The following is a 15077-nucleotide window of genomic DNA, read 5'->3' on the forward strand; positions in this document are numbered from 1 at the left end:
TGACAGTCTGCCAAGCCCAGTAAACCTCCATCTGTAGGGGAAGAGCAAGACAACTGTCTGTCCCCTGTGCTCTGGAAGAGGGACCCTAGAACACCTCCTTAGCAGCTGCCCAAAGGCCCTGGCCAATGGTCGGTATCGTTGGCGGCACGACCAGGTGCTCAGAGTAGTTGCTGAAAATGATTGCCTCAGCAATCAGCACCAGCAAGCACCATCATGCTCCGAGGAAGGCAATCTCTTTCATTAAGGCTGGAGAGAAACCCCAGGTTCGCCCACATTTAACAACCGGCCTCCTTAACACAGCCTCTGATTGGCAGCTACGGGCTGACCTGGGTAAACAGCTAAAGTTCCCACAGCACACTGCAAAAACATCCCTCCGGCCAGACATGATCATTATTTCTGAGGCCTCAAAACAGCTGATAATGCTAGAACTCACAGTGCCCTGGGAAGAGCGGATCGAGGAGGCCAATGAAAGGAAACGTGGAAAGTACCAGGAACTAGTGCAGGAGTGCAGGGGAAGGGGCTGGAAGACTTTCTATGAGCCCATAGAAGTGGGTTGTAGGGGCTTTGCAGGACGATCACTCTGCAAAGTCCTAGGCCGGCTGGGTGTGGCTGGGGCAGCCAAGAAGAGGGCCATCCAGGCTGTGAGTGAAGCGGCAGAGAAAGCCACAAGGTGGCTGTGGATTAAGAGGGCTGATCCGTGGGTAGCTACTGGTACGCAAGTCGGGGCCTGATCACCCCCGGCTGGGTCTCCTGGGTGAGGGTGTATGATGTTGTGAGACCCGAAACACCTGATGACCCCAGGATACATCACTGAAGATGTGTACCAGTGCATCCAGGAGATGTGTCTTGTATAGTTAACAGTATATGAAATTGATGTCCTTAAGAAATAGGACAACATGCAGCAAAAACCTGGCACAGGACCTGAGAGATGCATCTGGTCATTCAGCTGGTCCATCTAATGTTCACTAAAGCTTCATAAGAAATGCTCTCAGTGGAAGGTTGGCTCTCAAAAAGTCATTCTTAACAAAGTGAAACAGTCAAAAAAGGCTGAGGTAAACCAAATCACACAAGAACTGGACTGAAAACCAGCAGCAACAGGTCTTATGGAGTGAGTAATCCAAAATGTTGTATGCAGAGAGGAGGTCAAGAGAGAGTACAACAGTGAGTGTCTGCACCCATCTGGGGGTTCTGTCATGATTGATGGAATTATGAACGCAGAAAAGTACAGTCAGAGTTTGATCCATCATGCTTTACCATCTGAAAAGCCTTTTAATTGGCAATCGTTTCTATTTTCAGGATGGCAGTGACTGAAAAACACAATGCCAAGCAGCAATTTTAACAGAGAATGGAACAAAAGGAGCCGACGACCAACGAAGATCTTTGAATGTCCTTCAAGAAACCTGGAGAACAATTCCTGAAGGCTACTTAAAGAAATTACAAGAAAGCTGCCTGGGCGAGTTCAGGCTGTGTTGAAGACGTTTCTTATATTGTTATGTTGTATGCACATTTTTCTATAAATCACTGCATGTATTTCCTATTTTTCTAGCAAAACATAAGAAATAAGGAGCGGCAAAGATCTTTACACACTACTGTAACTGTCTTCTTAACATCTTGTGTGAATAAATTTTTTTTAAACGATGTTTTATTAATATTTATATTTAATTACTCGTCCTCAAATATTTGATTTATCTTCCTCCTTGTGAAACAGTAGTGCCACGTTTAGACAAGCTTTTTAGAAAATAAAGTTATTTTGGTTTCTTATGTAAGATCTAGATATACCAGTCGCACCTTAAAAATGAGTTGGGGACCATTTTATTCAGGTACTTTATTTCACACCGATCATTTAAGGCTCCTTTAGTATTTTGCCCTTGGAATATTTTTCCCACAGTCAACAAATACTGAAGACGCCTTTCAGCATAGCCTCATGCAATAACAGTAATTCAGTGCAACAAAAGCCTGTGTATTATTACAACCCAGAAGCCCCAAGAAGCCCCAAGGAGTCTGTTAGACTTTGTTGTTGTGGTCCTTACAAACAGTAATAATCCTTAGGCCTCATTATTGCTTGTTTTGAATGCGTTCCTAAGCCATCTACTATCAACAAAAATGCATTTTAAGAGATTAGTTTGTACCTCTGGGTCATTTTAAACCAAATAACTCCTCACAATTATGTTTCCCTAATTATGATCATTTCATGATTACGTTACAGAGCTCCCTCGCCATAGAAAACACAACACGGTCTCGAGGCTACCGAGGAAGAGAGGTGACAATGTCACTGAAAGCAATTAAAAAGCTATCAGAGGGAGCTGAAAAGGAAACATTTCCTATTAGGTTGCAAAGTTAACCACTGGCCTGGGCCAAATGTGACCACAAGAGCAATAAGATGTTATTACTCTCTGTAGGCTTTATGTGGCTATTCCTCTGTGGTGCTGGATGCTAAAGTGGACTCAGTAATGACCACTAACAGCATTTTGTGTCAATCTTCCAAAGAATAGCACATCAGGAGCAGTTGTCTGTACTTGACTTGTCATTGTTCACATCACATCTCAAAGGCATCTGGTAAGTTTTAAATGCTCGATTTTTCTCTGGTGCCGCACTGATGTAAGGGTTTCTGCAGAGCACCATAGTTGGGATAGTGGGCTGTTTATTGTGCTCATTTCTAGCTACATATTTTTATTCCTGGATTCTGAAATCAAAGCCTATTACGAAACTGATACACCAGGTGTGTGGGAGTGCAGTGCAAAGACATTATGAGGAAATCTCTTCTCAAATCCCAAATCTAGGTGTGTTAAACAATGCAATGACACTGAAACAGTCGAACGCCTGAGCATTTGGCACACATGGGTTTTACACTCATTCAGTCCTTGACCTTTAAAATTTTGGACATGTTTGACATGAAAATGTTTGCTTTCAATTACTCATTAAAAGCAGTGAAAGTACTTCTGAAGAGAATGAATAGAAGCCTGCTCTTTCAAGCTGCCTGTTATTGCAGTTAATCATACAGAACAACTCACATAAGTGCTTTTCCTCCTCAATAGACTAAAAAGATTCAAATTATCCTTTGAACACTCTATCGGAAGGCTCACCTGTGTATAAAGCTTTATTATAACTATATATATTGTTGTACATTAGGTCTCCAACAAATTAAATCAGATATCATATTTTAAAAAGTAGATTATCAAACAAATAATGACATTTACAAGATAGCAACTAATAGAAAAGTAGTGCATTCAGCTGTTGTCAGAAGTTCACATACAGTACACACTCATCACGGGCATGAATGTCGTGGTGAACCTGAGATTTTCGTGATTTGTTTGAACTGTTCGTTTTCCAGTGTGGCATTGTTGTACAGCATACATTTTTAATGATTTTTAAAAACCAGAACTGGATGGAGAAGTTGGAAACTATTTTGGATTTTCTCTAATCCGCACAGGCTCGAACATATACATGCACCCTCATTAACATTTGGTCCTTTGGCAAGTTGCACATCAACCAGATGTTTTTGTCTTCTGGCATAATTTTGGTTGGATTACCAACCTTCCTAATGAAATTGGTAGAATTCATTTAAATTATTTGGTTTCCTGGCAAAACAGCCCCAGAGCATGACGCTACCACCACCGTGCTTGAGAGTTGGTACAGCAATCTTTATCCCTCTAAATATCCCTCTTGTGCATAAAAAGCTCAATCATTGTCTGAACATTTTGGCAGCTACAGACTTCAGTCAAGCCTGACTCTCAGGCCATGGGGAAGGGAAATTCACTTCAGGCAGGTTTGAGCCTTGGTGGTTCCTGGGTTGTTCATGAACATCCAAATCAATTTCCTCTAATCCAGAAATGACAGTTTGGATCTTCTTCCAGATCTTGGCAAAGTACTGACACATTAGAATAATTTGTACTTTGATTAAACTGATAGTCCTGGAATCTGCAGTTGATTAGAAACGCCCTGTTAAGCTTCTATAATGGATTTCCCTTGGCCCAACCTCAAACATATTGCAAAGCAAACATAAGCAAAGCAAATCAAGTCATTTAGGTTTGTTTTGCTGAGATGGAAATATTCGTAATCTTTCGATGAAATAGTCCCGAATACATGTGTGAATCCATGTATTGTATTCTCCATATATATATATAGCTGCTTCTCTCTCCTCAGCTATTGAACCCACCCATTCCAAATGTTCTAGGCACGCCTGTGAAAGGATTATCATGCAAAAGCCTTTAACTTAAATAAATCCCACTTTCTTTACAGAATATAGCACTTAGCTTCTTATACCCGGGTAGTATTTTCTGAGATATCCGGTTTTTAGGAGTTAAAGGGATTCAAAGACTGTTCCCACAAGCTTCCTCCAGGTTGTTGCCTGAGCTTCAGAAAGTCCCACATAAAGCGTGTGTGTGTGCACAGTAAGGAAGAGTGCATGAGTGTGGAAGTGTTGTTGACTGTACCATCATTGACACCCAGCTGGCTACAGTCACTATAAGGGGGCTTAGAAGTAAGCTCTGGACCCAGCAGTCGAGACACATAACGTCCCTGAACATCTGTGGGAAGTAGCACAGATTAAACACACAAAGGCTGGGACACACATATACGCACACACTGCTCACACTCATTCATCTGTTGATGAACCTGTTTTGTTCCTTGAATGTGAAGGCTGATTTTTAAGTTCTCCCAATAATCAGGTTGGAGGACAGAAAGGAGCCTGTGGCAGCGGTGGGAGTGACAGCATTCACAGCTACATTTGGGCACATGTCACCTCCTCCAGAAACAGCTGCATCTCAGGTACTGTAAGTCACCAAGACCACCCTGAGGGGACAGGTCCCTTCAGTAAATGATCACGACCCAGGAAACATCATTAGGCAACTGCTGTGTGGCAGTGGCCCGTTGGTAGAGCGATAAGCAGAAAAACACCACTGGGAAACGCTTACAATGCTCTTGGCAGGGGGATAATATGCACTTGTTATTCTCAGCAGAGATGTGCATCATTTCAGCAATAAATAAAAAATTGTCACAAACTGGAATACGGAAAGAAGTTGATTTATTTGTCACGATTTTAAATGGACCATTTTTCCAACAGCGACTGCACATGGCAGGTCTGTTAAGCTTTAAATCTCTCCACCTTATAGAGGGGCACACGTGGCTCTAGCAAGAGCGGCATTTAAAAAACATCATTTACAGGTGTAAAACTAGCCTGATATCAGACCAAACCGTCAGGCTATTGCACTCTGCTTCCATTTGTGGAATCGATTTAAAGGTATGGCGAGAGCAAAGCTGCAATCATCAGCGTGCACGTCTAAACACCAGACAGTTTTTAGTATTTAGGGCTTATGTCTCATGTCAGTAGGCAAGTGTGAACTTAACTGAATGTAGAGAAGGTTATTCTCCAACAGCTTTGGCCAAACATATTGCTTATATTCATTCAAAGATGGGAGTGGATCAGCATGGACTCTGAACAGAATAAAGGCTTTTATGGTTGATAAAAATACTTAATAAAAAATGTCAAATTTGCCTTTTCATTTTATTTTTTTTAATAACTCACCTGTTGAAGCCCTGTTAAGGCTTACACTGTTGTCTGGCTTCTTTGTACACAACTAGCCTACTGCTGGCTATCTGCTACGAATTAGCTCATCTAACTTCTATGTTTGTGGTTTTGCCTTTTGGACAATATTTCATGCAATTATTATTGAGTTAACTGTATTAACAGTCTGTCCAAAGTATCCATATGTTGTTAGGATTAATAAATATCTGTGTCTGTAAAATGCATCCATACAGTCTGAAAATGAATCTTTGTAGCATGCTGGCATTAGCCGACAACTTAGCACTCCACTCTCTAGTCTGTGTATGGTCATTTTTAGCTCCAAAAAGAATAAAATGTAAGCAGACAAAACGCTGAATGTAGAGGCTTCAAAATGTTAAAACAAAGAATTAAAATCGTTCTTGTTTATGGATTTTGAAGAAATATAGCAAATCAAAATATCTGTTGTGGGACAGAAACCCCAACACTGACTCTAGTTCTTGATAACCTACTTTAAGTTAATACAGAGCACCTTGTTTATTAGCTTCCTGTAGGTGGAGAGCATAGGAATCCTAGGATAGCACATATAAAGAAGCGAGGAACATGGGAGCCTTTGATGGGACATTTGTATAATCAAAGTGACCATGCATCTAAAGCCAGTGTCCAAATGAATCACTTATCTTAAAAAAATAATGCAACCCCCGCCTCCAGCTGTAGTTTATTGCATATCCATGCCATCTACATTTTTTTTATTCCAGAAGATGCTGCTTAGTCAACCCTCATAGACTGCAACATTAAAATACCAAATTTTAGATTAAAAATAAACACCTGAGCAGAGAAAACAGAGCTTGTGGAGCACAGGATCCAGAGGTAGCACACATTCTGAACTGAAGATGATTGTGTGATTTGTCACGCGTCCATTAGGTTGAAGATGAAATAATAATAAAATAATAATAATAATAATAATAATAAATGTAGTTTAAAAGTTACTTGGGTACTGTTTTAGATACAGCTCTCAAATAGTTTGTGTACAAGAACATTCTGTGGTCTTTTATTATAACTCATACTTGTACACCTGTTCAACTGTTTGTTAATGCAAATATCTGTAGTCTGGAGGATGACCTGCTGAGGTTCAAATTGAAGATCTCAGATGGGAACAAAGGTCATTTTAAGTGGCTTTGAACATCACATTATTGTTTGTGCCAGATGAGCTGTTTAAGTATTTCAGAAACTGCTGATCTACTGGGATTTTCCTGCACAGCCATCTCTGGGTTTTACTGAGAATGGTTTGAAAATGAGAAAATATCCAGTGAGCTGCTGTTCTCTGGGGACAAAAATAACTTGCTGATTTAAGAGATTAAAGTAGGCTGGCCAGACTGCTTTGAGCTGACAGAAAAGCAACAGTAACTGAAATAATCACTTGTTACAACCAAGATATGCAGAAGAGCATCTCTGAACATTGAAGCAAGTGGGCTACAGCAGCAGAAGACCACACCAAGTGCCACTCCTGTCAGCTAAGAACATGAAACTGAGGCTTCACACAGGCTCACAGAACTGGACAAAAGAAGATTAAGAGAAGAAAAACATTGCCTGGTCTGATGAGTCTCGAATGTGGATGGAACCGTCCGGCTTTGCATGAGCAACTGCCAGCGCTGGTGTTGAGGATATTTTCTTGGCACGCTTTCGTCCCCTTAAGCATCTTTTAAACACCACAACCCACCTGCGTTGCTTCCAGCAGGATAACGCACCATGTCACAAAGCTCAGATCATCTCAAACTGGTTTCTTGAACATGACAATAAGTTCAATGTACTCAAATGGCCTCCGCAGTCACCGGATCAACCCGGTGGCTGTGAAATCAACCTCAGAGGAATGTTTGAAGTATGTTGTTGAATCTATGCCACAAAAAACTGCAGCAGTTTCAATTCAAAAAGGAATCCAACCCATCAATAGCAAGGTGCAACTAATGAAGTGGCCAGTAAGTGTAGAGTATGTGGAATAGATGGACTCGAGGAAGAAAAAGGCACACGTGCATAAGTGGGTTGAAATCTTTGTGATGATTTTGTACCATAATGGATGAGATCTAATAGTGTTCAGACATCACAAACTAAACATAGTTTCTTTACCACGTACTGTGTGTGTTTCAAAAACAGGGTCTGTTTGTGGCTCTAATGTGGAGTTCTTATCTCGGCTTCTATCTGCAGTTACCATCCCCTGCAGGAGTTTGCCTGCTTGATGCTTTTTGATGCAGGAGAAGTTGTAACAGCGTTGATGGGCAGCAACCATCTTTGCAGAATCATTTTCACACAAGCCCTGAAGAAAAGTTTGCCAAATTGTCAGAGCGCACAGAAGAAAACAGCAGCAACGAGCCCCGTCTATCGACTGACAGGCTGACAAGCGCCTATTAAGCCCAGTTGAACTGTGGAGGTAAAGTCGCATCCCCCAAAATAGTCATAGACAGGGCTATGAGAAAGGATGTAACAGCTGATAACTGAAACAAATAAACGTGCACACACACACAAACGCACCGATTCACTGAGAGGAGGTGATATCTCAAAAGGGCAGATTTGCCTACATTGTTTGTGTAATTAGGCATTGAGGTATTTTTCTATAGTGGCAGCAAACAGACGGACTCGGGCAGCTGCAGCCATCTATCAACCATACAAAATGAATAAATAAATAAATAAAATAAATACTCTTGTTTCTAACAGGATCTGCAAAGACTCACAGAGAACAAGTGTGGGCTGGTTTCCATGGTGAGCAAAGTTAATCAGCTATTTCTCATCTTGCTGCTGAATGACACCAACTGAGCTCAGACTACACTCGAAATGGAGGGTTGAAGCATTAACTGAAATAACCACCTATCTTTCCTTCTTTTTTCTTTTTTGCCTTGACCCTACATGTGAACCTAAACCATTAAACACCTCCCATGTGAGTCAGAAATGAGATGATTACTATCTCGCCTTAATTTGCCATTCCAACATAAGACAGACGTCAGAACGAGCTTCGATGTGTAATTGCCCTTGTCTAGCGCGCTAGACTGTTGGTACTTTGGAAAAAAAAGACAGAGAGAGACACCAGGCCTCCTTCATTTGCCACACGATGAAACTCATTCTCAGAATATAGCGCGAGGTAATTGAGCGATGAATTACTTTTTGCATCAGCACCACTCAATGACACTGATTCTGATGTAGTAATATATTATCTCCCCCTATGTGGTAATTTATCCCCAAAATGACATCCGCTGGAAAATTCTCTGAATTTATCAGACTTGAAAACAACCAATCAAACTTTACGAAAAGCAACACTTTTTTTTTCTCTCAAATCATGTGAGGAAGTGTGCTGACGGTGTGCTTTTTCATTATGTAAAGTCACGTTTCTGAGTTTGACTTGAGAACGTCGTCTTTCCCTAAAGAGAAGAAATAAATGAGTTTCACATCAAGGAAAGCAATCAGCCCTGGTTAAACCTAGATCTCCAAAAATGTGATTATATCCGCCATATGTGAGTACACACCTCTGCCAAGGATTATAATGGTGGAAGTGGGGGGGGGCACATTTATCTGTGTGATAATTGAAGCTTGGCAGAGAACTAGAGTAGTGTGCAAAAGTCTTGAGGCAGCCTTCATTTCTTTATGTTTATCAAAGAAAAATGAAAATACGTGCAGTGATTTATTCATTAGTACAGAAGGGGAAAAAGGCAAAAAACAGAGTTTGTATTATTCTACCAGGGTTTAAAGTCAGAAGCACTCCATAACACCTGCTGCCGTTTCTTTTTCAGTATAGATGTGTTGTGATTTGCCAAGATTTGCCAGTTGTTGACTAATAACTCTTTGGGAATCACTTTGTTTGTACAAAATTACTATTTTATGTCTGTCAGATTCTTTCATCTTTGGCATTTTTCATACGTGCAGCTAAAGATATTCAGTGTGTTTTTGTGACAACCTGCTAGTAACAAAGCACCTACAACTGTTTTTTTGTCTGGTATGTGTTGGTGTACACACTGGTTCGTTCTTTAATTTAGGAGCCTTGTTAACCTTAACAGGTCACCGTAACACAGCTTACCAAACAAAATCATTATACTGAAATACTGTGATACTGCTACCCCTCAGCCACCTATAATATCAATTACAAAATCCTAGATCATCTTGTTATTGCACAAGATGGTCTTACTTTTGCTTTGAGATCAATTTCCCTGAGACGCATCCAGAATTTTTAGGACATTCACCATTGGTATTAGCTGAAAATCTTACTGTGTTCTCAGAGAAATTTACCTTTGACTTTGAGGTTTTGGTCACTGAGTTTTAATCCTGTCCAAGATTTTTAGTAGATACACCTGTGGTATCAACTTGAAGCTCCTATTTCACCTCATTCTCGAGTTACCACATTCACAAACTTAGATGTCCACGCCGCCTACCCACAGTGCTGAGGGGAAAAAAGCATCATGTCCAAGATCTTCAAAAAGCCCAAAGAACTGCTGCTCACAACCACTTTTAAAAAATTAAAAGTAACTCTGGCGCTTGGAAGTAAAACAAAGATATGAGGACCGGCTCAAGACTTTTGCGCAGCACGGTAGCTGGAAGATTGACACACGTAAAAGAAAAAACAAAAAAGGAAACCTAACGACCTGACATTACATGATGAAAAAAAGAAAAAAAATCCAATGAGCAAGAAAAAAAGACGACCATCTTTATTTCAATCTTTCAAACCAGTAATAAAATGTGACAAACTCAATTCAAACCCTAACAGGAAGTTTGGCAGATAGTGGTAGGCAACTACAGACCAGAAGGCAAGGCGAGGGCATGGCTCCTTTAGTGCAGCTTCACAGTAAACCACAGATAATAAGATTTTTATTTTTTTTTTTTTAAGAGAAAAGGTGTGCTTATATTGAGTCGAATGAGTTACTGAACTAGAACAGAGTGGTGAAATTACTGTTGTTCCTGCTTTTTAAAGGAGCTCTGAGGCAGCTCTTTGGACAGAGCCGGGCGAGCGCGGCCCCAGCTTCGTCTTTATGCTGTAAGCTGCTGCCTACCTGCTGACGTAGACACATGTCAGCAGCATCAACCTTGTCCTCTAACTCTTGGCAAAAAACACGAAAGAAAAGAACATTTGAAGAAAATCTTATATTGAAGGAAACTGATCTTTATTGGAAAAGGTGGATGCCACGTAACTCGCCGTACCAGCTGAGAGTAAGAATCTATTTTACAGATATTCACATTGTGTTTTCAGATGCTTTGAGGTCTCTGCCTCATTGGACCCTAAATCCAATAAGGTGCACTGTACTGTGGAATTTTCATAAAAATGTTATTACACTGGGTGTAGAGGATTTTGGGAACACTCTGTCTTTTTATGAAATAGATTGGTCTGGTGAATTAAGGAGGAATCCATTATCCCTACTTGATTTCAGCTTTTACACACACTTTAGTCACAAGGAGAGGGTACACAGGATCTCGACGCCTTGAGACCAACTAAGAAAAAAAAAGAAGAACAACAACTCAGCAGCATAAAGACAATCCTAATGTTCTACATGCTCTGTGTACATCTCAGGGCATTGGGATGTAAACCTCAAAATGTCTATTGAATTGAATATAGAAACTGGTGATGGGGGATAGACTGAAATATGGAAACAGACAGAGCTTGTCTGTCTGAGGAATATGACTTGTTAAGAGCCACATGAGCTACTGATGCATGTTATGGCTTTTGTTAGACAGGTACAACCTGTCTATATAAGGATTTTTTTTTTTTTTTTTTTTTTTTTTTTTACCCAGTTGGTCATGTTGGGAGGAAATGGGTTAAAAATGTCCATCTGCCATGTGTCGGTATCACAGCGAGTGATCCCGGTTATTGTCCCCAGTCTTTCTTAATGGACAGCAGATGGCTGACAGAGAAATGCGGTGAAGTGCAGGACTTTGTAACCCTTTAAGAAGAAATATTTTTAGGCAATAACACAGAATTAAAAACAAAAAACAAAAACCGCACATTTCAACAATGGCAGATTTTCCTTGTTGGGCACTTCTTTTTCATTCTACACACGTCAATAACAATACACAAGCCTACACAATGGATTGAGGGCAAATTTAAAGGCAACATCAATCAGTTTCTACTACTGTAGGATAATATAGAAAACGAGAATTAAAATGAAAAATAGTTCGGTATACAACAAAAAAGAAGTGGTTTCAAAGACACTGACCTATGAAGTCAGGGTGTCACACGTCACATGGAATTAACCACTGGTTGGTTGGTTGGAATCATAATAAATAAGATGGTGTGTTTGGTTCGCAGCCATCCCTTCTTCATGTGAACAGTGTTTACACTCCATCATTAAAGAGGCTGTTTACTTTCAACATAATTCAGTGGCTTCGCCAAGCAGCCGACCTTACACGCAGACAAAGAACTCAAAGATGGAAGAATAGTCTGTGCTAGAGGGGCTCTGAGGGGAAGTGAGATGAAAAACAAAGCACAACAGTAACACATTGATATGTCTTTGAGTTTCATGTCACTGCATTTGACTAGGCCTATGATCCTCTATCCAGCGGGTGCCCCTGTGTTAATCGGTTTTCTTCTCTTCAGGATCCTTCTCTCCAACGTCCTCATCCTCCTCTTCTGGGCCCTCCAGCGCCGCAGCACGTTGCCTCTCCTCCTCCTCTTCCTCCTCGTCGTCAGTCAGGCCCTCTCTCTTCAGCGCATCTATGTCATCCGAACCGTCATCGGACTCAGCTGTGCAGATGCCATAGCACATCAGGCTAATTACGCCCAGCGGTAGGCCAAACAGAAAGCAGCCCAGCAGTGGAGAGCTGCGAAACACCGACTGATGTAGGAAAGAAGACAGAAAAAGATGAAAGGAAAATTAAGAAAGCGAAGCACGAGGGGTGGGGAGAGTATAGGGAGACAAATTTGTAAAAGACACTAATACAGTAAGTTGAGACATTCAAATAATCCAGTGAGAAAATACAAAAGAGAAAAATATAACCTTAGTTTTATCTTTCAGCAACCAAACACCACTTTAAACACCATTAACTCCAAATAAAAGATTGATGAATATCTACGAGGGAAGAAAGTTCACAAAATAACTTTTCGCAATAGTGGCATCCTCTTACGGTACCACACTCACACTGTTAGCGCATTAGGATGACCTGATCTTCCACAAATGTTTGCAAAAGCAGACTGCATGGCCAAGAGCTCGATTTCATATCCCTGTGACAATGGGTCGAAAAGCAACTGGATTCGGTGATTTAGAGGTGTGGCCCAATACCTGTATCCATACGGCGTACCTTAAACTTGCATTACTTCTAACAGCCAGGAGGGGGCAACTCCTCTGGTTTCAAAAGATCAAGATTCAAGTCCATGAGAAAGTGGTCACTGTTTGTCATTTGATTTAAACATTTGAGTGAGAAATATTTTCCAGATAGGTTTATAATTACTCAATCAGTATTTCCAGTGTTCTTTAATATATTGTGAAGTTCATGTGGAAAATTAATTATGCTGAAGTGTCTTGAACCTGCACCAGATGGCGATAGCTGTGGTTGCAAATAAGAGTCCTGGCCCTATAGAAGTCTACAGAAAAAAAAAATTTCCATCTTGATGTCCGTGAACACTTTCAGTCACCCATTTGTGGTCATGCTGAATAAAAACTAATTTTTTTGTAAATTTTGGTTCAAATCTACACGCTCATTGGCGAACACTTGTCATTAATGGTCTCATCCATCACCCTGTTCTTGATCGATCTGTATGTCTGTCTGTCAGTCAAAACATTTATGTGCAAACAATAATATTATCCAAGAAATCTGATTTTTTCTTCCTTAACTAACTGATCATCGTTCACAGGAGTAATTTTGTTTTCCTTTCTATGGGGAAAAAATCTGAAATCCAGCTAGCTTCTCAGCTAGATTCATGCATAACACAGACAAGAAAATGGGGAGTAAAAATTAAAATGAATACATCTGTACACAGTAATCTGAGGTCATTCACAGAAATAACCAGCTACAGTACTAGCAAATGGTAATAAAAGGAAAGTAAAAGGGATGTCAAGTGAGTATGAGGACTGCTTAAGACAAAACAATCTGCTAACAAGAGGTAAATGTCAGGCTAAATCAATATCCAGCAAAATGTCAATTCGGTCCGATTGTCTGTCTACCACGACTAACAGCTAGTAGGAGTGATGGTTAGTTTAGGAGCTCGGGGGAAAATATAATGAAGCTGCCACATGTACTTTGACATGTGCGCACATTATTGGAGACTACAAGGGAGGAAATATGATAAATAAGACCCTAAAGCTCAGTTGTGGTCCAGAGGTCCCACGATGAGTCAATGCTGCAGTTTCTTAAATTCACACACTGAGACTTGCTTACTCGTAACACAGCCTGTTCAGTCCAGTGGAGATGTCCCAAAAAAGCATCACATTGCTCTCAACAACCAGTGTTTGTAGTAGTAAAGAGCCTGCCTTTAGTTGCAGAAAGTTAAGCAAATTTAAATCAGATCAAAACATTTTTTTGCCACATTTGTAATTTATTCATGTATTCTATCATTTGCACTACACTATTACATGTTGTGTAAGCATTTAGAAAGCTGGTCACGAAACATTTCCAGACATTCACCTAGGGTTTAATGTTTTAGTATTAATTCCACTTCTGTCCTGTAATTTTCAGATGCTTATAGTGTGTTAAACTATTTGTATCGTCTGCTGGGTCGCTTGTTTTGTTTTACACCAAATGACTATATTGGACAGCGTTGGCCTTCAATCTAACGTCCTTCATGTTTCTTTTACTTTCTCATTTTACAGACTGAACTAAGATGAATAAAGAAAAATCAAACATCAAACACGAGCACAGGCCCACCTTTATACACTAGTCTTTCTGAAGATACTGCCTGCACACACACTGCCCTGCTTATTACGGGCTCACCTCCCACCTCCCTCGGCTTTAGTGCGTGCGAGCACACTAAAGCCGAAATTATGCTTCCATGAATATGAATGTAAATCTCTGCAGACCTGCACAGAGCGTGATGCTATAGGTAACTATAGGTCACAAGCTGGCTAATCTCGCTTATGAGACGAAGATGAAACGGAAATGAGCAAAAAGCTGCTGGAGGAATGTGACACAAACCTCCGTGGACGCTACATTTGTCGAGACTGTGCTTTTCGTCTTAATTACAACCTTTCCATTTTAAATTAAACCAGCGTTAGTGACAGAACAATTTTTCTAATCCCTTAAGAATTTGCACATTTATAACAACTACATTTATCCTTGAGGATCACTTGAGAGAAAAATCAAAGTAAACACGCAGAGCCAACAAGTTGCTCTCTGGTAATAATTAAGGCACCCCTCATTCACATCCATGTTTTCCACTCTGATATAATTTATTTCTAATATTTCTTAAGCACTCCAGTGTAATTAAACTGTTTTTTTTCTTTCAGGAGGCACACGTGAAGCACAATTCAGATGATCTTAATGTAGCAAACTGCATCAGAGAGAATCCACCTAAAAGGGCACATTTGGTCCCAACTCCTGCCAGCCACTGAGCTGAGAAGAAGAGAAACACTCACGTTCCCTTCAGTCGTTGCCACAGGAAGAGGAATGGTAATTG

General features: G+C 40.5%; 1 protein-coding gene across 2 annotated transcripts in view; it reads right to left on the bottom strand.

Annotated features, from left to right (window-relative positions):
- Nucleotides 1-10161: 10161 nt before the first annotated feature.
- The window catches only part of tmx3b (thioredoxin related transmembrane protein 3b), a 34746-nt gene continuing 29830 nt past the window's right edge, over nt 10162-15077 (bottom strand). For both annotated transcript variants that reach the window (XM_005449019.4, XM_005449018.4), the window contains one exon: nt 10162-12303. In XM_005449019.4, the coding sequence (XP_005449076.1) occupies nt 12043-12303 (261 nt within the window). In that variant the 3' untranslated portion in view covers nt 10162-12042. The remainder of the gene's footprint in view (nt 12304-15077) is intronic.

Source organism: Oreochromis niloticus, linkage group LG9 (assembly GCF_001858045.2).
Source record: "Oreochromis niloticus isolate F11D_XX linkage group LG9, O_niloticus_UMD_NMBU, whole genome shotgun sequence".
NCBI lineage: Eukaryota > Metazoa > Chordata > Actinopteri > Cichliformes > Cichlidae > Oreochromis > Oreochromis niloticus.